This window comes from Macrobrachium nipponense, chromosome 2 (assembly GCF_015104395.2).
Source record: "Macrobrachium nipponense isolate FS-2020 chromosome 2, ASM1510439v2, whole genome shotgun sequence".
NCBI classification, from domain to species: domain Eukaryota; kingdom Metazoa; phylum Arthropoda; class Malacostraca; order Decapoda; family Palaemonidae; genus Macrobrachium; species Macrobrachium nipponense.
The window spans coordinates 61,428,971-61,454,674 of NC_087201.1; the positions used below are offsets into that span (position 1 = coordinate 61,428,971).

Here is a 25,704-nt window from a genome sequence, read left to right on the forward strand (position 1 = left end):
TTGGCTGTTCGTTTTGCAACTGATACTGTCTTTTTCACTGTATTGGCTGTTCGTTTTGCAACTGATACTGTCCTTTTCACTGTATTGGCTGTTCGTTTTGCAACTGATACTGTCCTTTTGTTCACTGTATCAGCTTTTTGTTCGTTTTTGGGGGGGACAAACTGATACTGTCCTTTTCACTTGTATTTGCTGTTCGTTTTTGGGGCAACCGATACTGTCCTTTTCAGTGTATTGGCTGTTCGTTTTGCAACTGATACTGTCCTTTTCACTGTATCAGCTGATAGTTTTGCAACTGATACTGTCCTTTTCACTGTATCGGCTGTTTGTTTTGCAACTGATACTGTCCTTTTCACTGTATCAGCTGATCGTTTTGCAACTGATAATGTCCTTTTCACTGTATCAGCTGATCGTTTTGCAACTGATACTGTCCTTTTCACTGTATCAGCTGATCGTTTTGCAACTGATACTGTCCTGTTTCACTGTACAGCTGATCGTTGCAAATGATACGTCTTTTCACTGTATCAGCTGATCGTTTGAACGATTATGTCCTTTTCACTGTATCAGCTGTTTGTTTTGCAACTGATACTTGTCTTTCACTGGATCAGCTTTAGTTTTGTTTGCAACGATACTGTCCTTTTCACGTATCAGCGTTTGTTTTGCAACCTGATACTGTCCTTTCCACTGTATGGCTGTTTGTTTTGCAACTGAACTGTCCTTTTCATTGTAGCAGACTGACGTTTTGCACCGGATACGTCCTTTTCACTGTATCAGTGATCATTTTGCAACTGCTACTGTTTTCCTTTCACTGTTTCGGGAATCGTTTTGCAAATGCAATTTACTGTCCTTTTCACCTGTATATCAGCCTGTTCCCCCCGTTTTGCAACTGATACAGTTTTCCTTTTCACGGTATCCAAAGCTGCTAGTTTTGCAAGGATACTTTGTCCTTTTCCACTGTAATTCAGGCTGTTGTTTTTGCAACTGATAGTGTTCCTTTTCCACTGTTATCAGCTGATCGTTTTGCAAACTGCTTACCTGTCCTTTTCACTGTATCAGGGCCTGGATCGTTTTTGCAACTGATTGACTTTCCTTTTCACTGTATTAGGCCCTGTTGTTTTTCCAACTGATACTTGGTCCTTTTGACTTATATCAGCTTTTGATTTTCGTTTTTGCAACTTGATAACTGTCCTTTTCCACTGTATTGGCTGTTTCGTTTCTTTTGCAACTGATTACTGTCCTTTTTCACTGTATCCATTGGCTGTTTCGTTTTGCAAACTGATAACTGTCCTGTTTGTTTTCACGTATTGGCGGTTTGTTTTTGCAATGATATGTCCTTTTATTGCTATAGGCTGTGTTTTGCAACTGATACTGTCCTTTTCACTGTATCGGCGTTTTGTTTTGCAACTGATACTGTCCTTTTTCACTGTATGAATTGTTCATTTACAAATGATACTGTCCTTTCTTGTATCAGCTGAATCGTTTTGCACTCATCGGTTCCTTTTACGTAACAGCTGAATCGTTTTGCAAAAACTGATACTGTCCTTTTCACTGTATCACTGATCGGTTTGCAAACGGATACTGTCCTTTTCACTGTATCAGCTGTGTTTTGCATGATACCGCCTTTTCACTGTATCAGCTGTTTGTTTGCAAGTGATACTGTTCCTTTTCATGTATCAGCTGATCGCCTTTTGGGGCCACTGTTTAACTGTCCGTTTTTTCACTGTTTAATCAGCCTTTTGATCGTTTTGCAAGATCTGTTTTTTTCCATTTTCACTGTATCCGAGTTTGTTTTGCAACTGATACTGTACTTCAACTGTATAAGCTTTTGATTCGTCTTTTGCAAATGATACTGGTCCTTTTTCACTGTTCAGCTTTGATCTTTTGCATGATACTGTCCTTTTCATGTATCAGCTGTTTTCATTTTGCAACTGATACGTTTTTTTCCTTGTCTCTGCTGATCGTTTTGGCAACGATAACTGTTCCCCTTTTTTCTTTTCAATTGTATCCAGCTTGATTCGTTTTGCAAACTGGATACTTCGTCCCTTTCATTGTAATCAGCTGGATCGTTTAACAGCCAACTGCATACTTGTCCCCTTTTCACTGTATCCTAGCTGTTTGTTTTGCAACTGATACTGTCCTTTTCTCTGTATTGGCTGATTGTTTTGCAACTGATACTGTTCTTTTCACTGTATCAGCTGTTTGTTTTGCAACTGATACTGTCCTTTTCTCTATATTGGCTGTTTGTTTTGCAACTGATACTGTTCTTTTCACTGTATCAGCTGTTTGTTTTGCAACTGTACTGTCCTCAACTTGATTGGCTGTTTGTTTTGCAATTGATACCGTCCTTTTCACTGTATCAGCTGATCATTTTGCAACTGATACTGTCCTTTTCCTGTGTTTCAACTGATCGTTTTGCAACTGATACTGTCCTTTTCACTGTATCAGCTGTTCGTTTTGCAACTGATACAGTCCTTTTCACTGTATCAGCTGATCGTTTTGCAATGATACTGTCCTTTTCACTGTATCAGCTGTTTGTTTTGCAACTGATACTGTCCTTTTCACTGTATCAGCTGATAGTTTTGCAACTGATACTGTCCTTTTCACTGTATCAGCTGATCGTTTTGCAACTGATACTTTCCTTTTCACTGTATTGGCTGTTTTGTTTTCAAACTGATACTGTCCTTTTCACTATATCCGCCGATCCGTTTTGCAACTTGATACTGGCCTTTTCACTGTATTTGGGCCTGTTCGTTTGGGGGGGGGGGGTTTGAACTGATACTGTTCCTTTTTCACTGTATTTGGCTGTTCGTTTTGCAAGATTACTGTCCTTTTTTCAACTGTATTTTGGGCTGTTCGTTTTGCAACTGAATACTGTCCCTTTTTCACTTGTATTCACTGTTTCGTTTTGCAACTGATACTGTCCTTTTCACTGTATTGGCTGTTCGTTTTGCAACTGATTACTGTCCTTTTTCAGTTGTATTGGCTGTTCGTTTGCAACTGATACTGTTTCCCTTTCACGTCTCCGCTTATAGTTTTGGGGGGGGCAACTGATACTGTTCCTTTTTCACGTTATCGGCTTTTGTTTTGCAAACGATACTGTCCTTTCACTGTTATCAGCTGATCGTTTTTTGCAACTGATAATTCCTTTTTCACTGTATCCTGTTCGGTTTTGCAACTGATCTGTCCTTTTCACTCTATCAGATGATCCTTTTTGCAATGATACTGGTCCCCTTTTCACCTGTTTCAGCTGATCGTTTTGCAACTGATACTGTCCTTTTTCACTTGTAATCAGCTGATCGTTTTTGCAACTGGATATTGTCCTTTTTCCATGTATCAGCCTTGATCGTTTTGGGGGGCAAATGATACTTTCCTTTTCACTGTATCAGCTGTTCGTTTTGCAACCTGATACTGTCCTTTTCACTGTATTCAGCTGAATCGGTTTTGCAACTTGATACTGTTCCTTTTCTTTCACGTGTCGGCTGTTTGTTTTGCAACTGATTACTGTCCATTTTCCTGTATCCAGCTGAATTCGATTTTTCAACTGATACGTCCCTTTTCACTTGTATCAGCTGTTGTGTTTTGCAACCGTAACTGTCCCTTTTTCACTTGTAATCGGCGGTTTTGTTTTGCAACTGATACTGTTCCTTTTTACTGGTATCGGGCTGTTTGTTTTGGCAACTGATCCTGTCCTTTTCACTGTAATCAGCTGATCTTTTGTTCAACTGTTACTGTCCTTTTCCATTGTATCGGCTGTTTGGTTTTTGGCAACTTTGATACTGTCCTTTTCACTTGTATCGGCCGTTCGTTTTGCAACTGATCTGGGTCCTTTTCACTGTTATCATCTGATCGTTTTGGCAATGAATGCTGTTCCTTTCACTGTATCGCTGATCGTTTTGCAACTGATTCGTCCTTTTCACTGTATTCGGCTTTTTGGTTTTTTTTGCAACTGATACTGTCCTTTTCACTGTATCAGCTGATCGTTTTGCAACTGATACTGTCCTTTTCACTGTATTGGCTGTTTGTTTTGCAACTGATACTGTCCTTTTCACTGTATTGGCTGTTTTTGTTTTTTGCAAACTGATACTGTCCATTTTCATTCGTATCAGCTGAATCTGTTTTTGCAGGCTGATACTGTCCTTTTCACTGTATCGCTTGTTTGTTTTGAAAACTGATACTGTCCTTTTGTTCACTGATATCATTTGATCGTTTTGCAACTGATACTGTCCTTTTCACTGTATCGCGCTTTTAATTTGTTTTGCAACTGCTACTGTCCTCCTTTTTCACTGTATCGGCTAGTTTTGTTTTGGCAACTGAATATTGTCCTTTTCACTGTATCAGTGATCTTTTGATTTCGTTTTGCAACTGATACTGTCCTTTTTCACTTTATTCGATGAAATTCCGTTTTTCCTTGCAACTGATACCTGTCCTTTTCAACTGTATCAGCTATTCGTTTTTTGCAAACTGATACTGTTTTCCTTTTCACTGTATCAAGCTGATCGTTTTGCACTGAACCCCTACTGTTTTCCTTTTTTCACTGTATCACTGATCGTTTTTGCAACTGATACTGTCCTTTTATTCACTGATATTGGCTGTTCCTTTTTACTGTATTGGCTGTTTGTTTTGCAGCTGACACTGTCATTTTCACTGTATCAGCTGTTTGTTTTGCAACTGATACTGTTGTTTTCACTGTATCGGCTGTTTGTTTTGCAACCAATACTGTCTTTCTTCACTGTATCGGCTATTTGTTTTGCAACTGATACTGTCCTTTTCACTGTATCGGCTGTTCGTTTTGCAACTGATACTGTCCTTTTCACTGTATTGGCTGTTCGTTTTGCAACTGATACTGTCCTTTTCACTGTATCAGCTGTTCGTTTTGCAACTGATACTGTCCTTTTCACTTTATCGGCTATTCGTTTTGCAACTGTTATTGTCCTTTTATCGGCTGTTCATTTTGCAACTGATACTGCCCTTTTCACTGTATTGGCTGTTCTTTTTCCAACTGATACTGACCTTTTTCACTGTATGGGCTGTTCGTTTTGCAACTGATACTGTCCTTTTCACTGTATTGGCTGTTCATTTTACAACTGATACTGTCTTTCTTCACTGTATCGGCTATTCGTTTTGCAACTGTTACTGTCATTTTATCGGCTGTTCATATTGCAACTGATACTGCCTTTTTCATTGTATTCGGCTGTTCTTTTTCCAACTTATACTGACCTTTTTCACTGTATCGGCTGTTTGTTTTGCAACTGATACTGTCCTTTTCACTGTATCAGCTGTTCGTTTTGTAACTGATACTGTTCTTTTATCAGCTGTTCGTTTTGCAACTGATACTGCCCTTTTCACTGTATCGGCTGTTCTTTTTCCAACTGATACTGACCTTTTTCACTGTATCGGCTGTTCGTTTTGCAACTGATACTGCCCTTTTCACTGTATTGGCTGTTCGTTTTGCAACTGTTACTGTCCTTTTTACTGTATCGGCTGTTTGTTTTGCAACTGATACTGTCCTTTTCACTGTATCGGCTGTTAGTTTTGCAACTGATACTGTCCTTTTCACTGTATCGGCTGCTCATTTTGCAAATGATACTACCCTTTTCACTGTATCGGCTGTTCGTTTTCCAACTGATACTGACCTTTTTCACTGTATCGGCTGTTCGTTTTCCAACTGATACTGTCCTTTTCACTGTATCGGCTGTTCGTTTTGCAACTGATACTGTCCTTTTCACTGTAATGGTTGTTCATTTTGCAACTGATACTGCCCTTTTCACTGTATCGGCTGTTTGTTTTGCAACTGATACTGTCCTTTTCACTGTATTGGCTGTTTGTTTTGCAACTGATACTGTCCTTTCCACTGTATTGGCTGTTCGTTTTGCAACAGATATTGTCCTTTTATCGGCTGTTCGTTTTTGCATGATACGCCTTTTCACTGTATCAAGCTGATGTGCATCTGATCCTTTTTCACTGTATCAGCTGATCGTTTTGCAACTGATGCTGTCCTTTTCACTGTATCAGCTGATCGTTTTGCAACTGATGCTGTCCTTTTCACTGTATCGGCTGTTGGTTTTGGAACTGATACTGTCCTTTCCACTGTATCGGCTGTTCGTTTTACAACCGACGCTGTCCTTTTCACTGTATCGGCCTGCGTGAATTCATGTATCGGCTGTTCGTTTGCAACTGATCTGTCCTTTTCACTGTAATCTCTGTTTTGTTTTTGAACTGTATGCCTTTTCCTGCTGCTGTTCATGCGGGTGCATGTCCTCACGTATTCGGCTGTTGTTTTGCAACTGATACTGTCCTTTGTATGGGCTGTTTTTTTTCATTTTGCATGACTGTCTTTTTTATTGTATGGCTGTTCATTTTGCAATTGATACTGTCTTTTTTCGCTGTATGGCTGTTCATTATTCAACTGATACTGTCTTTTTTCACTGTATTGGCTGTTCATTTTGCAACTGATACTGTCTTTTTTCATTTTGCTGTTGCTTGTTCTGCACTGTACTGTCTTTTTTTCACTTGTATGGCGTCATTTTTGCAACTGATACTGTCTTTTTTCATTGTATGGCTGTTCATTATTCAACTGATACTGTCTTTTTTCACTGTATGGCTGTTCATTTTTCAACTGACACTGTCTTTTTTCACCGCAGAAGGGAGCAGATGTTGCCCATTCTCAGTCGCATACACTGATGCAACCTATTTGTTGATATTACCTACCGAATCGTCAGCTGTGTATTGATGAATTGGTAAAAGACAAATAAGTAAATAAAGAAAATAAATGTTTTCTGCTGACCTGTATCGTGTTCACGAGTTGGTCGGAAATGAGAAACCATCAGCAGTGACGTAGCCCACTTCCGAAGGGAATGCTGTTATTTGTCACAAGTATCACAATGAATCAAATTTGCCGGCTAATTGAACCGGAACTTTCACTTGCACATGACAGTCGTCCCCAGGAGAAGCGAGCCACGCAAAAAAAAAAGAAAAGAAAAAGACAAGACAATAGAGAGGTGTCGACGGTCAATTTTGTTTGATTAATAAGTATTTGTTCATTGGATTCAACGGGAAAGAGCTGGAAATAGTGGAATCTAGAGAACTATTATCATAACGGTCAGATGCCAAGATAGGGTGAGTTAATGAATTCTTTTTAGTTTTCTGTAAAATAAAGCTATTGAGGTGGCTGTTTGTTTGCCAGTCTGCACTTTTTTCTGTCCGCCCTCAGATCTTAAAAACTACTGAGGCTAGAGGGCTGCAAATTGATATAGTGATTATCCACCTTCCAATCATCGAACATACCAAATTGCCCCCTTTAGCCTCAGTTTTTTTTTTTTTTTTTTTCTAGGTTAAAGTTATCCATGATCGTGTGTCTGGCATCACTATAGGTGCCAACAACACAGACCACCACTGGCAGTGGCTTGAAGTTTCATGGGTCGCGGCTGAGGTTTCGTACATTACACTTAGTGCAGGAAACTCGATTGCGCCGAAGAAACTTCGGCGCATTTTTTACTTGATTATTGTGACGACAGACCTGTCTTTTGAACAAGAGAGATACAAACCTAGACAAAAGACATTCACTTTGAAGTGATGTTTTGTTTAGAATATCAAGCTAGTTTGCTTTCGATTTCGAACCTTTCGTTCAGCAATGTTTGCAGGAACGCTCGAGACCGACGCCAAAATAACAGTCATGAAACCAGATCCCCAGAACTCGTCAGAAAATTGGAGTAAAAGTTAAACGATTAGATAAATCAGGCAAGTTCAAAGAGTGGATTTGGGATGTGTATGGAATAACTGTACGTGCACTTCTTGATCGTTACAAAGCGGCTTTAAATAGAATGTCTCCAATCAACAAGGTTACAGAATTCTTAAGCAGACCTCATACACACACATTCATATATATAAGTATGTATATTATACATTTATACTCCTGTGTACATAATACATACATACACATTTATGGAAGTCCTACAACACAACAACAGAACACTTGATAATGATAAAGTATTTTCAGAGAGCTTTCGTAATATCCAGTGGGCTACATTGTCAGTAGCTGACAAAGTTAAGGACTGGTGCAGAGTATGGAGGAAATATAGTAGATTTCGCCACTAGAAATAACATGTAAAAGAGTTGCCATCCGTGTGAGATATTAGTAAAATAAGGCATTAAAGGAGTATTTAGCCTCTGCTTACAAATAATATTTCTCTCTCTCTCTCTCTCTCTCTCTCTCTCTCTCTCTCTCTCTCTCTCTCTCTCTCTCTCTCTCTCTTACTACTACCACTACTACTCAGCCTTTTCTTTGCTAACAATGGCTGTGTTGCTCTCTTCTTGAGATGCCTGTTCTTCGCTATTCATGTGTGTGTGTGTGCTAGAAACAAGAGATATCCGGGAAGTGTGTTTTTTACTCAAGACTATTTTGCCTGCCATCCTACAGAGAATTCTTAAGGTTCTTTGCAGCTTCCCTGCAAGAAAAAATATGTACCCCCGTTCATATTCTTTCTTCCAGCTTACTTTCCAGCCTCTCCTAACAATTGATTCATAGTACAACTGCGAGGTTTTCCTCCTGTTACACATTTCAACCCGTTTACTGTCAATTTCCGTTGTATCGCCGAATGACCTCATAGGTCCCAGTGCTTGGCTTTCGGCCTAAATTGTATAGATATTCTTATTCCTGCAGAGCATTAAATGGAAAGTTATGAGGCTGATTTAGAGATTGAAGCTGCCATCAAAGGATTTCCTTTTAGGCCTCTTTCACGACGATCATCTCAACCAGGAACTCCCGTAACCCTCAGTGCCTGGGGCTTTGATTTGCGCTTTGCGTTCCTCTCAGAGAGCGTCAGCAACGCTGTTCCGCTCAGGTGACACGCTGTCATACCAACGCGGTTGCAGATCTCTTTTGTTCCTTCCTTTTGTGATAACAGCCAGGGAAGCCGCTCTCTCTAGTAGTGGCACAACTCGTTAGTTTAAAACATTCTGCAGTGCAGCGTATGTTGTTTATTCCATTGCCCTCTTAACTTAAGGATTACCTGTCCCATCCGCATTAAATTTCGCATCATTGTGCGTCTTAAATGTGCGTTATCGTGAATAGCAACATTTTCAATACAAGCATATAGGATTACAAAAAAATTTTTCCAGTGACATCATCATTGCCACCACCACTAACTGTCATTATCATAAATACTGCTAATGTGGAAAATCTCGTCATTTAAATCGGATAATTCATCCTCTACTCATTATTGTCCTCCTTCCCCTCTCCCATTCCATTATTAATGACTTACCAATAGGGTGATTCCCTATAATTGCTGGTATGCGGAATTAATTGTGTAAAAAGGGGACGATCGTGACGCATCGTCGGGGTCGTTGTTATATCTTTATTCCTGGAAATTTGTTATATTTGGTCAGAGATAAAGAAAAACTAGTTGTGATCGTTCAGTAGAAAGATGAAACTTGAATTCAGGATCTGTTAACTCTCGAGCAAAGTATTCTATTGGAGAAATATGCCAGTCCAGCATTTTCATTGTTACAATGATGAACTGAAAATGAGATATTTCTTTTTACTTTCTCTCGTTTCTCTTTGTTTTTCGGTAATCATTGTGTGGAAGATGGGGGGGTTGGGGGGTCGTCTCTTCCCATTCAAGCAGAACGTTTCATGTGGTTAAGTGATGCCGGGTGTAATCGAGAATAGGACTAGAGGTTCGGATGACAACAATGATGTTTTCAGCTCAAAATAGTCCTTTAGGATAAGAGGAGATTTAGCAGCTTTTGATGCTTCTCAAGTGGAATTAAGCGTTTTATACTTCTCCGGGATTATAGTTTGGATTTCTTCTATATTATGATTTCTTGCTGTATATGACTCTTATAAAACGTTTACAGCAATTTTGTTTTTCTCAACTAATAATAATAATAATAATAATAATAATAATAATAATAATAATAATAATAATAATAATAATAATAATAATAATAATAATAATAATAATAATAATAATAATAAAAATAATGTATGCTAACATGCTAGCGAGTTTCTCGTATTATTTTCACAAACTACTAGGTATCAGTGAAGGTACTGATCTCTTATTTTTAAAAAAATTACCAAATGTTAAAATGGCGTTTACTTTACATTAATGAATTCGATTTTTGTTGCATTTTCACAAGACGTCACGCGATTGCCATTTTTATTTCACCGTCGTGAGCGTCAATTATCAGCTCAGTGCTTATTGAGAATTCTTATGAGAAACACATTAAATATGAGTGTCATTGCTGAATGTCTCGTATATTGTATCCACTTGCGTCCCCATCTGCGTTTCCCGATGTGCTTCCTGCGTCTAAGCTTTATTTTGGTATCCTGAGATGCTCTTATTTCAAATTCACAGTCACTCGCATTTTTGCCCTGGATGCCGAATTCCGGGACGAGCCTCGAGTATTGGCTGGCGCATTTCGACTCCCGGAAGGATGAATAGAGAGAATGTGACATTGGCTTTCTTCATTTTGTCTTCGCTCATCCGAAATGCACAGGCCGATAGATAGTCGAAACACAAATGGAAATTCACGAGCAGAGTGAAGCCTCTCTTTCTCGATAAGCCGGTAAGGTGTTTGAAGCGAGAAAACGAGACTTCTGAAAAGACAAATGACAAAAGGCATGAAGGGAAGCATTGGACATGAAAGAAGCTTTGGGAATTATTATGCTAAAATGCAAATTATTTATGTTAATACAAGGGTAGTGTCGTCATTGCACCTCACGTGGTGCAATGTAGGCATTACTTAAGGTTTTTTGCAGGGTCTCTTCGGCCCATAGGTGCAACCCCTTTCATTCTTTTCTCTGTAGGTATTTCCGTTCATCATCTTTTCCTTCCTGATAAGCCTTTCAGACACTTTACTGTCAATTCAGCGCTGAATGACGTCCTGTTTCCCAGCGCTTGGCCCAAATTCTAAACTCACAATCTCAAACGGATTAGCAGAAAAGAATCACGAATCACCGGTCAGCGTAAATGCAGCAGGATTAACAACATTGATTGCGGTCAGAAAGTAAACGCTTAGCACTTCGAGAGAGAGAGAGAGAGAGAGAGAGAGAGAGGGCGCGTCCGTCCCATGTATTCTGGTAGGCGGTTGCGAATGAAATCGAAGGGTCGGCGCTGAAGAGATACTATTCAATTTACGAGAGCGAGCATCGACACGACACGCAAAGGTCAGAGGTAATGAAATTCTGACCGTCTCTTCGAGTTTTCTTAACTTTACACGTAAAAACTTCCCTTTAAATCAAACTCATTCCAAATAATGGGGAACAATATAACGAACGAAGTATGAGGTGGCCTTCATTGTTTGCTCTCAAGACAGTACATATTACGCTATATCCCAAATTTCTAATTGAGACACACAAGTCAGCAGTAATGTCGTAGCCCCACCTGCATATTTTCTTTTAGTAAATACCAATAAAAGTAATATTAATCCATTTTGAAGTCATTAAAAAAGAAAAAAAATTCTCTGTTTTCCGGAGGTTATTTATATGATGGATGACCAGTCAGTAAACGTTTGTAAGACAGAAAATAGGGAAATTACGGATCATATACGATAATGTGTGTTGCTAGCGATGATTATTTCTTACGAAAATTGACACATTTAAATCTAGTTGGGTCTCAAGTTATAGAACATCTTGTTCTTTATCTTCTCTCTGATCTATTGTGAAAAGATCTTGGAAGAACTCTCGCGTTGTAGTTTACCTTATTGCTCCTCTTAGTGCGTTTCTCTTCGGTTAAGTTATAATCCCGAATTTCAGACCCCTCACTATCTTCCGGACTTGACGAGGCTATGAGAGTCTTCTCTCATAGGCATCGCCCTTAGGGGGTTAGCGCCGTCGTTGCACCTCATGCACTTCGCTGTAGGCATTACTTGAGGTTCTTTGCAGCATCCCTTCGGCCCCTAGCCACAACCCCTTTCATTCCTTTTAGTGTACTTCCGTTCATATACTCTTTCTTCCGTCTTACTTTCCACCCTCTGCCATCCGTTGATTCATAGTGCAACTGCGAGGTTTCCTCCCGTTACTCCTTTGAGACCCTTCTACTCTCAATTTCCGTTTCAGCGCTGAATGACCTCATAGATTCCAGCGCTTGACCTAATCTCTGGATCCTATTCTGTTTTAAAGTCTTGTCTGTTGTTGGCTTCTGAATTAGACCTCGTCCTTCCTTTTTTGTTCTTGTGGCTGGTTAAAGGAATCAAAAATGATCTAAAGAAGGACTTAGATTAAACATTCACGGCTTGAGCTAACATGAGCCGTGCTTTCACGGCCACTTATGAGTCAGAGCACATTCTACCGATACATCCAGTCAGCATTGAGAGATACGATGTTTTCTTTTGTTGAGTGTTTAGTTTGTTTATTTGACTTGTTTATATCGGCGAACACAGCAGTCCTCCACTTGTATTTCCAGATTGCAACTGTTCACAGGTTAAGAGCCACTTGAAAGTAACAGAAGATAAGAAAGGTAATTCGACTTATTCAGAAATAGCAGTTCAATCTCCTTGGCTGATATTCAATAGCCGTTTGTTCACTGGAGGGATGTTCCCTTTCATTCTTATGAGTTGGTGAAAATTGTAAGTTAGATAAGTCCAGGTAGAGAAGGAAATAACAACGTTTAGATAAAAACAACAACGAGTGAAATGGGTAATAATATGGTATTTTTAGTTGTCATGATTTGTATATTGAAACTTCCTGAAGTAGGAAAGGGATCTACGTATTTGCCAGAGAAACTCATAAAACCAGGTAAACCGCTCAGGGGATACCCGAAGGAATATTATTACCTAGACGCACGTTGAGATCGTATTTCCCCGTCACATTTCGAAAAGAAGCAAGAGTTTAAAGTCTGCAGCTTTGGAGTGATTTTTTCATCACAGTTGCAGTCTCTCTCTCTCTCTCTCTCTCTCTCTCTCTCTCTCTCTCTCTCTCTCTCTCTCTCTCTCTCTCGCTGAGAACAGGCCTGCTTTGAAATTTCACAATTAAACCAAATAAATATGTAAACTCTACGCGATTGTCTACACATATTCCACTTACTTCCTTCTGCGTTCAGACTTGATACATCCTTCTCAAAATTTGTTTGAACCCTCGCTTTGTCAACGATCTCCTTCATTATTATCTTTTTCTTTTTAATAAATAAAGATCAGATAACACATCTCCTCTTCGAGGGTGTTTTAGTTCAAATCCCTTGCTATGATACGGCGTCAGTGGAATATCCGGTTTAATTTTAATTTCATGATTGTCAGAAATATTAAATAGACTTTTATTTTACTTATTTTAGACCAGACATCATGAGAGAGAGAGAGAGAGGGGGTTACTGAAGTAGTATTTGGATGCTTAATTACAACTGATAAATGTGATGGAATCTTGGGATGTACTTCAACAAGTTTCAAACACCCAAATTCTATGATATCCGTATAAAATATAGAATGACTATCTTAAGATAAATGTAATGATACTGATTTTTTCATGCTTCTAAGATTAATATATCTCCGAGGAGGGGCAGGGGGGAGGGGTTGCTAGAGCACTGTAGGCATTACTAAAGGGTCTTTGCTGTTTGCGGCGTCCCTCTTGGCCCCCTGGTTTTTCTCAATTTGTAGCCCTTTACTTGATTCCTTTCTTCAGTCTTATTGCCCCTCCCCGCTCTCTACAGTCTTGTTGCCCCCCCCCCCCCTCTCTAGGTATCACTTATAAAAGCCTGGGTCACACATTGGCGATTTCAGACCACGCAAGTCCTAACAGCTGAAATTGTTGCTCATGACGACCCCATTAGCTACTATCTTATTACAACCAAATTGACATAAGTCGTAACGAAGTCACCGAATGTGACGACTTTGTGCCAGTGATGGCGATCATGCAAGGCTGTCCAACATAGTCGCTGTCGTTCCACGATTACTGTCAAAAGTCGCCATGTCATGGCGCAGCACGCAACAATTTCGTAATGGCCTCTCAACATACGGCATTTGAATACGCAAGTTATAACTAGCAATAGCGAGTTATGACATCCATATATATATATATATATATATATATATATATATATATATATATATATATATATATATATATATATATATATATTATATAATTTTTTTTTTTTGACGATTTAGTTACGTAATATTTCGACTTACGTAACGGGGTCAGACAGAGTCGTGGTCATGGATACCACAACATATATATATATATATATATATATATATATATATATATATATATATATATATATATATGGTGGTATCCATGTTCACGACTCTGTCTGATCCCGTTACGTAAGTCGAAATATTACGTAACTAAATCGTCAAAAATCGTCATGCCTTCATGGAATTCGCTGTCCTGTAAAAACCGTTAAATCTGGGTGTGGCCTTAATCATTGGTGACTTACGTATACGATGACGTAATCTCATCTCATCTTGCACAATGCTGTAATGGTTCATTGCGGAAGTCGGGGGGGCCCAAGGCTCGCGACCATAGGTGATTGATCGCCAAACCCAGTCATTACGACAGTCGCAGTCTGAAATCGTGAACATGTGACCCACCTAGGGTGGGTGGGGGATTTCTCCCATTTCCATTAGAAGCCAGTACTTCACCTTTATTTTATGGTTCTCTTTATCTTGAAGACCAGCCACGCAACACCAACTCCCTCTTTACATCATCTGAAGAGCTGAATGGCCAAAAGCTTCCCCAGTTTTTGTCTTGACAGCCTAATTCATGAAATCTCATGGTTAAGATATGAGAACTATACTCTGTTTTTTTTCATCTGTCCATCCGCCTGTGGGGTTTTTGTATGGTAACACTGCGTCTCGGGCTTTAGATAGTTACAGTCAGCTTACATTCAACGATTATAATAATATCCTATTTCGAATATTAACGGTGTAATTCGCATACAGTAAATTATTAAAACACTTTTCAGTTGCAAATGTACACCCAGATATCCTTTTATTTACCTAAAACTTACACGTAGCGTAACTATCTAAAGCCCGGGACGCAGTGTTACCATACAAAAACACCACAGGCGGATGGACAGATGAAAAAAAACAGAGTATAGTACCATCGGGGCGCTTTATTCATTGTCTTATTTTACCGTAGGGGGATAATGCCGTCAGTGTACCTCATGCATGACTGTAGGCATTACTTAAGGTTCTTTGCAGCGTGCCTTCAGCCCCTAGCTGCAACCCCTTTCGTTACTTTTACTGTACCTCCTTTCATACTCTCTTTCTTCATCTTACTTTCCACCCTCTCCTAGCAGTTTATTCATAGTGCAACTGCGAGGTTTTCCTCCCGTTACACCTCTCAAACCTTTTACTGTCAATAAACATTTCAAGTTCCTCGTTGGACGAGCGGTTTTCGTGCTCACCTACCTGTCTGGTGGTACGAAGTTCGATTCTCCGCTCAACCAACGCGGAATCAGAGGAATTTGTTTTTGGTGATAGAAATTAATTTCTCAATATAATGTAGTTCGGATCCCACAATAAGCTGTAGGTCCCATTGCTACGAAACCAATTGGTTCCTAGCCACGTAAAAATATATCTAATGCTTCGGACAGCCTAGGAGAGCTGTTAATTAGCTCAGTGGTCTCGTATAGGCCTCATTTCTATATTCAATTCGATTTTTTTTCCACAGGCGCATCGTGGACGAGATCATGCGCGAGCTGGCAGCGAGCGAGAGTCCCGTGGCGGTGGTAGAGGCTGCTGAGCTGACGCGCTGATCTCGACCTGCTACGCGAGGGCTGCCCACGAGAAGAGAGACCACCCCCCTCGGGCGGAGAACTTTCCACATATCATCTACCCTGGTGAGAAACTGATCGCGGCGGGATTTCTTGAATGCGATAGAGTCTATCTCTCTCTCTCTCTCTCTCTCTCTCTCTCTCTCTCTCTCTCTCTCTCTCTCTCTCTCTCTCTCTCTCGAGCTAATCTTTTTCAATATTACATTTTATTTGGGCCAGTCACCTCCGACATGTAGGTGGTGAAGTCCGTTGATAAGCGGTTCGATGAAGAGTCACTTTGAGTTTGGGGAATCTGTGATCTACTGCTCATGTCATTCAGATCTGGAGTTATCGTGTTCGCGCCTTCGTGTCGTTAAATATAGTATCCATTTTTTTAATTTTTTATTTTAAGTCTTTTGTTCAATTTTCATTCTTTACGCCTTGTTATCGTTAATATATAGTATCCTTTTTCTAATTTTTAATATCTGTTCAAGTTTCCAAGTTTCCTTCTTTACGCATTCATATCGTTAAATATGTTAACTATTTTTTTTTTATTTCTTAATTTTATTCATTATTAAGTTTTACGTATTTGCACTTTCGTATCGCTAACACTATATCCATCTCCTTGTATTCCTTTTTTTTTTGTCATTATTAAATTTTTCCCATGAGCGCATGTATGTCTTTAAATACTTTGTCCACTTTTTTGCATTTTTAATTTACTCTAATTTTCCCTTATGAGAGATTATATCCATAGTGTCTTATCTATCAATATGATAATCTTTTCTCTTTCTCAGTCCTGAGTCTCACCAGTGTCACTAAATAGTATTTCTCTGTATTGTATACTTAGCGTCTTACCTTGGCTACAGGAAAATATAAAAGTTGGGTGAAATATATTTCTATTTACGAGAACGAATTATTGTCTGTTTTCTTTGTAAATCAAACCTTGCGGTAGTAAATCAGAAAAATCTAAACCTTTTAATTATTGGTTTCTTTATTACATGAAGCGACCGTAAAATGTAGCAGACGAAAAAGAGACGAGGGAATAACTTGTACAGCTAAAGAGTGCTGTGTGAGAAATGATTCTGTACAAAATAATTCATTGTAGTTGTGATCTTCATATTTCCCCTTCTTAATACTGCCTTCTGATATTCTGTTTATAATTAAAGTTTCAGCCTTGATCCCTAATACAACTCATATAAGGCTGAGCATTTTATGTATAATTGCAATAGCTGCTTGCACTTTCTAGGTGATAACCTGAATCAACATATGTATATCAACTATTAATAAAATCTTTCTCTCTCAGAATCGAAGTAAAGTAAATAATTTAAACACATTTGTGGAAATATTACCTTTATTATTACATTTTTATCATCAGTCCTCCTTTTTAACATAATCATCCTTTTCTGTCCGACTCCCAAAAATACAGGAACTCTCTCTCTCTCTCTCTCTCTCTCTCTCTCTCTCTCTCTCTCTCTCTCTCTCTCTCTCTCTCTCTCTCTCTCTCTGTGAAAATATCACAATTTTCTTTTTAATCTTAAGCCTCGTCCTTTTCTTTCCGACTCACAATACTCAGGAACCAAATGGTGTGGAACCGGCAACGTTGCAGACGGACTCGATGACCTGGGTCCCCTCCGCGAAGTGGATATATGTTGCCGAGACCATGACCTCTGCCCGGATGACCTCGAGCCCGGCCAGACACGGCACAATATAACCAATGACTCCTCCTTTACCATGTAAAAAAAATAGCATTTTGTATTTCGTGTAGGATAAGTAATTGATTAGTTTATAATTTATTGTTTATATTATGTAATTAATTGATATACTTATTTATTTAACTGATATACTTGACAATGGATTAGTTATTGAACTACTTTACTTTAGAAAGATCTTTAAAGCTGAGATTTGATTCATTTTACGATCTTTATTCTACTCTGTATGAATTGCTCCATTAGTGTGATTTGCTTCAGTAGGTAAATTGTTAAATTCATGGATATGTACATTTTGATGAGTAATTGGCCTTATAGGTTAGAGAAATTACTAATTTCACGTAGCTCTTTATACAGACTCATATTAACTTCATTGATTGGGGAAATGATTATAACCTAGGGAGATTTTTTCTGTATGAATGGCTTCAGCAATTAGTAAAATTATTCATTTCTGGGTGGTTGCATATGTATATTTGAGAAATGATTAATTTACCGAGATCTTTAATCTTCTTGCCTTATGGATTAGACAGGTATTTTTTGAGAGATGTTCGTTACTTTTCTGTATGATTGGCTCCATGGAATAGATCATTATTCTACTCTGGTGATTTGGTTGCTTGAATCAGAGAAATTGTTTATTTCAAAAAGATTTTTTTCCACTACATAGGCTTTGGCTTCATGAATTAGAGAAATAATTTGTATTTTAAACAGACTTGTTCTTCTTTGTGTGATTGGCTTCCTGGATTATAGATAAATTGATTCTGATGACCAAACTTCAAAATCAGGTAGTCAACCATTCTTACAGCTAATTTGTTGAATGGTGTCTAACATTTAGTGGTACTGTTAAATTCTCATTTCTTCTGTTTTCCTCAGTTAACTGGCCACTGAGAAATAAAATTGTCCCTTATCCTTTTGAAACTAAGACCAATTAAACATCTTGTGCAATACATATATACGTAGATAAAATGAAATGATAACTTAGATATATGTACCAACCTTACTGCTATTTATTCCGTCTTGCAATTTATTGGTAGCATTTTTTCCATTTCATTGTCATTTGAAGTAGCAACATCCTGTTTTGATGGGGTTCCTTCTTCTTGTGACAGCTACTGTAATAACTAGTTTTAGTTTTAATTATTTAACCCTAAGAACTAATTTGTCAGGTAACTTTGATAATTACCTATTGTACATTTCTCAAGTTAACATTCATAACAGCTTGCATGACTGAATTCTGTGTTTGAGAGTGATGTCAATATGAAGGTGAACCTTGACCTTTTTTTTCTTGTCATATAACTTAAAGGACTCACTGTGACTGCAACGACAGCTTTCGGAAGTGTCTGCAGAAGGTGGGAAGTGCTGAGGCCAAGGAGGTGGGGTCTGCCTATTTCTCGACTGGCCTTTTCCAGTGTTATCGCTTAGCTAAGCCAGTCATCGGATGCAAGAAGTGGTCTGGGTTAGTGCAGATATTGTTTCCTGTCTTGTGGACTTTTATGTTATTTGCAGAGTAATAATAGTAATTGTGTATTTGGTGTTGTATCCTTATCACTAAGGGTTGTTGATAAAGGAAACACCGAAATATAAAAAGTAGATTCTTAATGTCATGAGTGATGTATACAATTTCACAGAGATGCAGTTAAGTGGATATAACAAATGCCAGTAACAGTCCTCTTCTGGCGAAACATTCTGCCAGATGGTTGAGGTTAGATTATTACATATCATACGTAATACATATAGGAATGACATACATTTAATATAGGTAGGTATACACATGGACATGAAATATAAAAGAACATAACAAATACATATGTGAGTTCATGCATTACGTATACTGAATATGTCTTTCATGTACATACCTACATCCCCCCTCATGCATGTAGTACACTTTTTGAGTGGACTTTTTCTATGAGCCTTTGAGACCAATGTGGCGACATTGGGGTTGAATGTCAACCAAGGACTGCTTTTACTGGTCCAAGCAAGAGGCCACAAGGGAAAGAGGGGAGGAGTCAACACTAGCGGGGTGGCACTGGGCAAAGGAAGTGACAGTTTCACCTCCATGCACAACCACTAGGGAAATGAATTTCATAGCCCCTTGCCATGCCGAAACCCATGACTACCTCGAACTTGTTCCAGGGGTGAGATGGTGTGTCTTGAATCCGAACATGCTGTCCAATAGTTAACCTGGGTAGGGAGTGGGCAAGCTGATTGTACCGGGTCTTAATCTGCTTGGCACAGGTGGCATCACAGTGGTCACAGTCCTCAGTCTTGACCTGCCACTCCTTTGGAAGGGACTCGGGGTGTGCAGGGATGCGTTGAGTAACCTAATGGGTCAGCCATGATCTGGGTGGGGGAGCAGTCAGTGAATTTGGAAGTATTCCAGAGCTCTAAGTGTTGCTGGAGGGTACTGTTGTCAGAACAAGGTGCTTGATCATCGGCATGACTGTTTGATTACGGATAATATAGGGAGGTCACCACAAGTCTAACTCCCCATTGCTCCATGAAACTCGTTGCTGGTGAACTGTGGTCCTTCATCAATCCTAAGGTGGAGAGGGACACCAACTTCCCGGAAGTAGTAGCAGAAGATCCTGATTGTGTTAGATGCAGTAGTATCACCTTTGCATGGGACAACGACAGGCCATCCTGAGAGTCGGTCAACTATAAAGAAGAGGGCTTTTCTTGCGACAATAAAGAAATCTGCTGAAACAGGCTCAAAGGGCCATCTGGGGTTGTCATCACTCATTAATGGTTCCTGTTGTTGGGTTGGCTGCAATACCTGGCATGACTCACAAGCTCGTGTTGACAATTTTCAAATCAATATCAGGCCACAAGACAGCCTTTCTTGCCCGGCACTTAGTAGATTCCATACCCCTGTGGCTGTCATGTAGGCCGGACAAGATGCAGTGTCAGGACTTTAACTCTTGCTCCATACAGGATGAGGTCACCATTAGTAGAGCTCATCCCGTATCTTCCAGTTTGAGATTAAGGATTTGTGAAGATCATGCCTATTGGAGGGGAATCCTGAGGTGACACATTCCAGGTGGTGATTGTAGACAGGGTCTGCTCTTGCTGTCTCCTAGGGCCTCAAGGATCCTGTCAGCATCTTGAGCTGGCGACTCTCCTGAAGGGGTTACAGTCATGACTGTTCGGAGATGGGTGGCAGGAAGGGCACCTGCGATTTCTTCCTCTTGTGCAGGCTGGCTGACTGGGGCTCAAGACTAAGCCTCAGGAATGTTTGGAGACTTGCCAGTGTGCCACACAGCTGTGAATATGTAAGTAGAAATTTTCTCCTTCAGACACTGGAGGCGAGGATTCCTGATGGCATCCAGAGGGAAATGATTCTGGATAGGAATTAGGGGGTGGTGATCTGTCATCAGAGTAAAGTTCTGTAGGCCAGCGAGGTACAACCTACTTTTAGACATCACCCAGTCTACAGCCAGCATCTCGAGCTCAATAGTGGCATAGCGTTTCTCAGCTAGTAAGGTGTGAAGCATATCTCTGGAAGATGACAGACAGGTCTTTGTCAAAGGTTGAAGGAACAGGTGGACAGATGAGTGCTGACTTGACTCATCGAACGGCCTCATCATGATCAAGGGTCCAAACAAATGTTCTCTTGGGGCTCATCAGAGGGAGTACAGGCTGGGCCTTAGCGGAAATGTCAGGAAAGAACTATGCCAGTTGGTTGACCAGGCCCATGAATGATCTGAGGTCGGTCAGGTTAGCTGGAGTCAAGAAATCCCATAAGGCACTGACTTTTCTTGAGCAGCTGAAATGTCCTTACCTGAGGTCATGTATCCGCAGAAGTTGACAGTAGGTGCGGCACCTGGTGAACATCTCTAGGATACGGTAGAGGTATGAATAGTTATCCTCATCATGGAGAAGAATGTCATCAACAACCTTCACAGTGTTCTTGACTCCTTTAAGGGCCATGTCACCTCCATTTGCCAGTACCCGCATGGGGCATCAGTTATTGTGAAAAACCGAGCCTTCCAGTCCACACTATAAATGGCAATAAGTGTATGGGTGAAGGGTGGGTTGGATGGGAAATTTGGCTGTTCAGCATGGAGAGGTCGACAGTGATGCGTACTCCTGTGTCGCCGAGGATGAGAGGGTGACACCATTCTGAAGGGTCATCACCAGTGGGCTTGATTATTCCATGGGGTCAAGCTCTTCCTTGACCTGAAGACAATGGGAGTCTGTCTTGGGTTGTGAATGGCGAAGGGCACAACTCCATCCTTGAGGTGACTCCTCATGGGGAGAACCAACCATGGGCTTCAGAGGAGCAGACTTCAAGTTTTCTTGGGAAACCAACATCACACATCTGCAAATTCTCAGAGGACATATTCCCCGGCATCCAAAGGTGGCATGGTGCCTGAGATAGGTAGCTCCTTGCGTTTATTAACATGTCTGACTTCAGAAATGGGCTTAGAAAAGTCTGGAGGTATGGCCAACTCTTGACAATGGGCATAAGACAGAAGTGGAGTCTGGACATTTTCATGGACTTGAATCCTAGCAGAACAAGACTGCTTCCCTATGGCGAATGTAGCTTGGAACATACCAAGAGTAGGCACCATTTGAACCCATCCACAGTATGTGTTGTAGTCAGCAGAGGATGTTGAAGGCTGCTGCTTGGGATGCTTAAACTCTCTAGGTGTTGCTGGCCTGTAAGAGTGACATCAGCTCCTGTGTCTGGTAACATTTGTATGCAAGAATTAACATTCCTATGTGCCAGGAAGACACGGATGGGTTGGGGGTGTCTTAGGGGCTGTGGAGGAAGGGTAGCCTAAATGAAGACAGCTGTTCTGCCTTGCATTTCAGGTTTTGCTGGAGCTGGAGTGGGTAGCACTGTTGCTTGGAAATCCATCCTGGTGGTTCTTTTTATTTTCTCTGAAGCACTTATCAAAGTGTTTGATGCGGTAGGAAAGAGGGCACAGGACTGTGCTGGCTTGACATTAAATTGTCTTGGACCAATGAATGAGACAGGCACAGCTTTTGCAAGTAGGAATGGCATGAATTAGCTGGTGTTGAGTCAGTTTTGAAGGTAAGGTTGTTTGCTTTGCCCTTTTCTTCTTACCCTTTTTGTTGTCAGAAACAGCACGCAACTGGTCAGGTGGAGTCCAAATGGTGGAGGTTACATGTTTAGCTGCTTCATATGACCGACAGTTGTGATACACCCTGTAATGATGAGGTGGTTTCAAAGGAGATTACATACATTTTCTGAACTAACTCTGCATCTTGAATGCCTGTCAGAATGATCAGCCGGGTCTCCTAGCATGCAGCCACATTCCCCGGGCACAGGTCAACTTCCTCTGCAATGCACCAAAGCCATCTGTAGAAATCTGTAAAAGATTCCCTTCCATCTGTTTGCAACTAAGCAATTCCCTATGGCAAAGAACCTCTTTAAACAAACCCTTTATGTGAGACTGCACGGCATCCAAAACTTCATCTACAGGCTTATCTGTGGAGGCTTAGATCTGTAAGGTGTGCTCCAACACACACTGTGTTTCAAGGGCCAAGCACATCCGCAACTGGGTCATCTATTTTTCCTTAAGAAGCTTGAAAAGATATACCATAATAACATAATCATCCCACTGGTGTCTCATTCCCTGAACATTTAGAATGTTGCATCAGCTTTAAGTTGGGGGGTCATTAGCACTGTCACTTTTTGTGGTGGGAGAAGAGTTGGTTTACTGGAGGAAGAAGCACCCACCTCCATACCTGGTAAGGGGTTTTTTGATTGGAAGGGTTAGGAAGATGAGAGCACCTGGATATGGGAAGTGAATCTTGCATTTTCCTTCTTTATGTGTGCCTCCTCTTGTGCTCTTCTGTCTTCTCCATGTCTTCTTTGTTCACCTCTCTTCATCTTCGCATTATCTTTTCTCTTCTTCAACTTGATAAGTTGAAGGAAATCTGTTCCAGTTGGTTGGCTGGCAGGGAGGGGCTGGTAGTGAGGGTGAAGGAGTGGTGGATAGGGGGAGGAGGGTGACTTCGTCCTGGTGAACTTCTCTCCCACGGTGCTGCCACACTACTGGCTTTTGGCAATCCCTGGTCCATTACGCTTAATTTGCAGTGAATGACACTGGATTAGAATATGAAAAAGATTTCTCTTTAAAACACCAGTTCTATATAAGTAACTTACCAAGTATTTACAAATGTAACAATTTCTAAGTACCGGCAAATAACATTTTGAAAATCACAGTAGAGATTCTTTTGTTTTGGTGTAGATAACTAGCCCCGCCCACTTTCAGGAAAGGAAGGAAACGAACTAGCAGAAAGCTCAATTTATTTCTGAATGTTAGCTATGTTTTGAATTTTGTAGACTTTACCAGTTGTTTTTGAGGAACTTTGGTGAAGTATAGGAGGCATTCCCTCCATCCTTACTCTTCACCTTGAAACTTGGTGTTGGGTTTTAGGGGAGTCTGGTACTTCATATTGGATACCCTCCAGTCTCGTGTTTACTTGGGTTATGGTGTTTTAATGTTTTTATGGTGTAGTTAACAGCATTGTTTTCTGGCAATTTTGTATTGGTACTGCTCCCTGGGCAGGGGCAATCTCTATGCCTAAATAGCTCTGGGGAATGCCCTTCGCTATAAGGTTCCCACTTATGTAGCAGGTGACCCTTGGCTATACGACCACACATCTACGAGTTACATGAGCGTTGCCAGAGGCAGTATTTCCCTGCAGCAGCTCTCTTAACAGGTAAGGAAATAACAAGCATGGCTTCATTGCTAGCAACTGTCTCTACTCTCATTTCATTACTGTTAATGCTTTGGGGTAGAATAGATCCATGAATCCCACCTCCTACCAATGTGGGAATCAGCAATGTAATTACTTGGTAAGTTACTACTATATTTTTATAATAAAATGTTTTATATATGTATACTTATCAAGTAATTACAGAATGGGAGCCCACCCTCCTCTCCTGACATGGAATCTTTAGCACAAATAAACTGAGCACTGCTAGTTTGTTTCCCTTCTTCCCCAAGAGTGGGTGTGGCTAGTTATTTACACCAAAACAAAAGAATTTCTACAGCGATTCTTTTTAATTTAGCTGCCAGTACTTAAAAATTGGTAGCTCCTACTCAGGGCAATGGCAAGGATTTCGCATGTCATAATCACTATGAAATGCACAAAAGCAAAAAAGGAACATTAGAATGACAGCCACTTTGCACAACACTTCTACTCATGAACCACTGATCACTGTATGGTTGAGCACAATAAATCCACAATTAAGCATTGGGTGAAGGTGGTGAACAGACAGCGTCATTACTTAATGTTGCTGAAAGCCATACACTGCACAAAATCCTCTCAAATAAAGTTTCACTGACACTTCAGTTCACTGCACCATATGTGTGTGATCGGTGCGGTACCTTTTTCACTAATGGTTGGGGATAAAGGAAGCACTGAAATATAAAAAGTATGTTCCTAATGTGTAAATGAAGTAGTATACAAATTCACAGAGGTGTAGCTTTTTTTTTTAGCCTAAAGTTCCATAAACAATCCTGAGAATGCTCCATTAGACATTTCTGCCCGTGATGTTTCTGCAACTTGGTTGCTCAGTAGGGTCGAATGAGGGTTATTGTCCAAACCAATGATCATTACATAAAGACCTCTGGCATGCACATTTAAGCAAGGAAAGATCTATTGAAACGATTAGTACCATGTACCATCCATTCTACCTTTAGGTGAAATCACCTCCTTAAACAGCGTATTGAACTGCTAGAGAGGAGGGTCACTATCTTCAGCTGAGAAAGATTAGGAATTCTCTTCTGAGCACCTAACATGTTCATAGCTATAATGCGTGTGTATGGGGTAGCTCATTTCATTTTTAGATTTCACAGTGTGAAGTTTGTCATAGCACGATAGATTTCACTACCTGGATCCTCCTGATCTTGTCTTGGGATAGGAGGCTTTGGCATTAATCTTGTGTATGTGCCCAGGCTCTAGGACATGTGCTCCAGTGGAATGGCCTGTCCTTTGTTTCTGCTGCTCATAATCATTAAAAATCACTACTCCTGCAAAGGGGTGAGAGGCACCTTAACCTGGTTCAAATTGTACTTGAGTAAGCAATGATACACCCTTGCTGGGGAAGCTGATGCATTACATGCCTTGTTCAAGGGTGACCTGGATGTTGTTTAATGAGGTTGGAGTGGGGGGCGTGTTCCTAGAATCTACCTGCAAGTGTGAATAAATAGGTTTTAGTTTTAGATATGAACATTACACTAGTTCGCTACTACTACTACTACTACTGCTTCTATGTATTAATATATTAATAATAATGATTATAAAATGATAATAAAATAACTAACAATAATGATAAA

The 25,704-nt window shown here is 40.2% G+C and overlaps 1 protein-coding gene across 1 annotated transcript in view; it reads left to right on the forward strand.

Moving 5' to 3' along the window:
• LOC135220639 (phospholipase A2-like) overlaps nucleotides 1-25,704 on the forward strand; it is an 88,185-nt gene that overhangs the window by 58,417 nt on the left and 4,064 nt on the right. Inside the window, 4 exon segments of the mRNA XM_064257958.1 lie at nucleotides 15,605-15,681; nucleotides 15,684-15,773; nucleotides 17,260-17,419; nucleotides 18,690-18,842. Of these exon segments, the coding sequence (XP_064114028.1) occupies nucleotides 15,605-15,681; nucleotides 15,684-15,773; nucleotides 17,260-17,419; nucleotides 18,690-18,842 (480 nt within the window).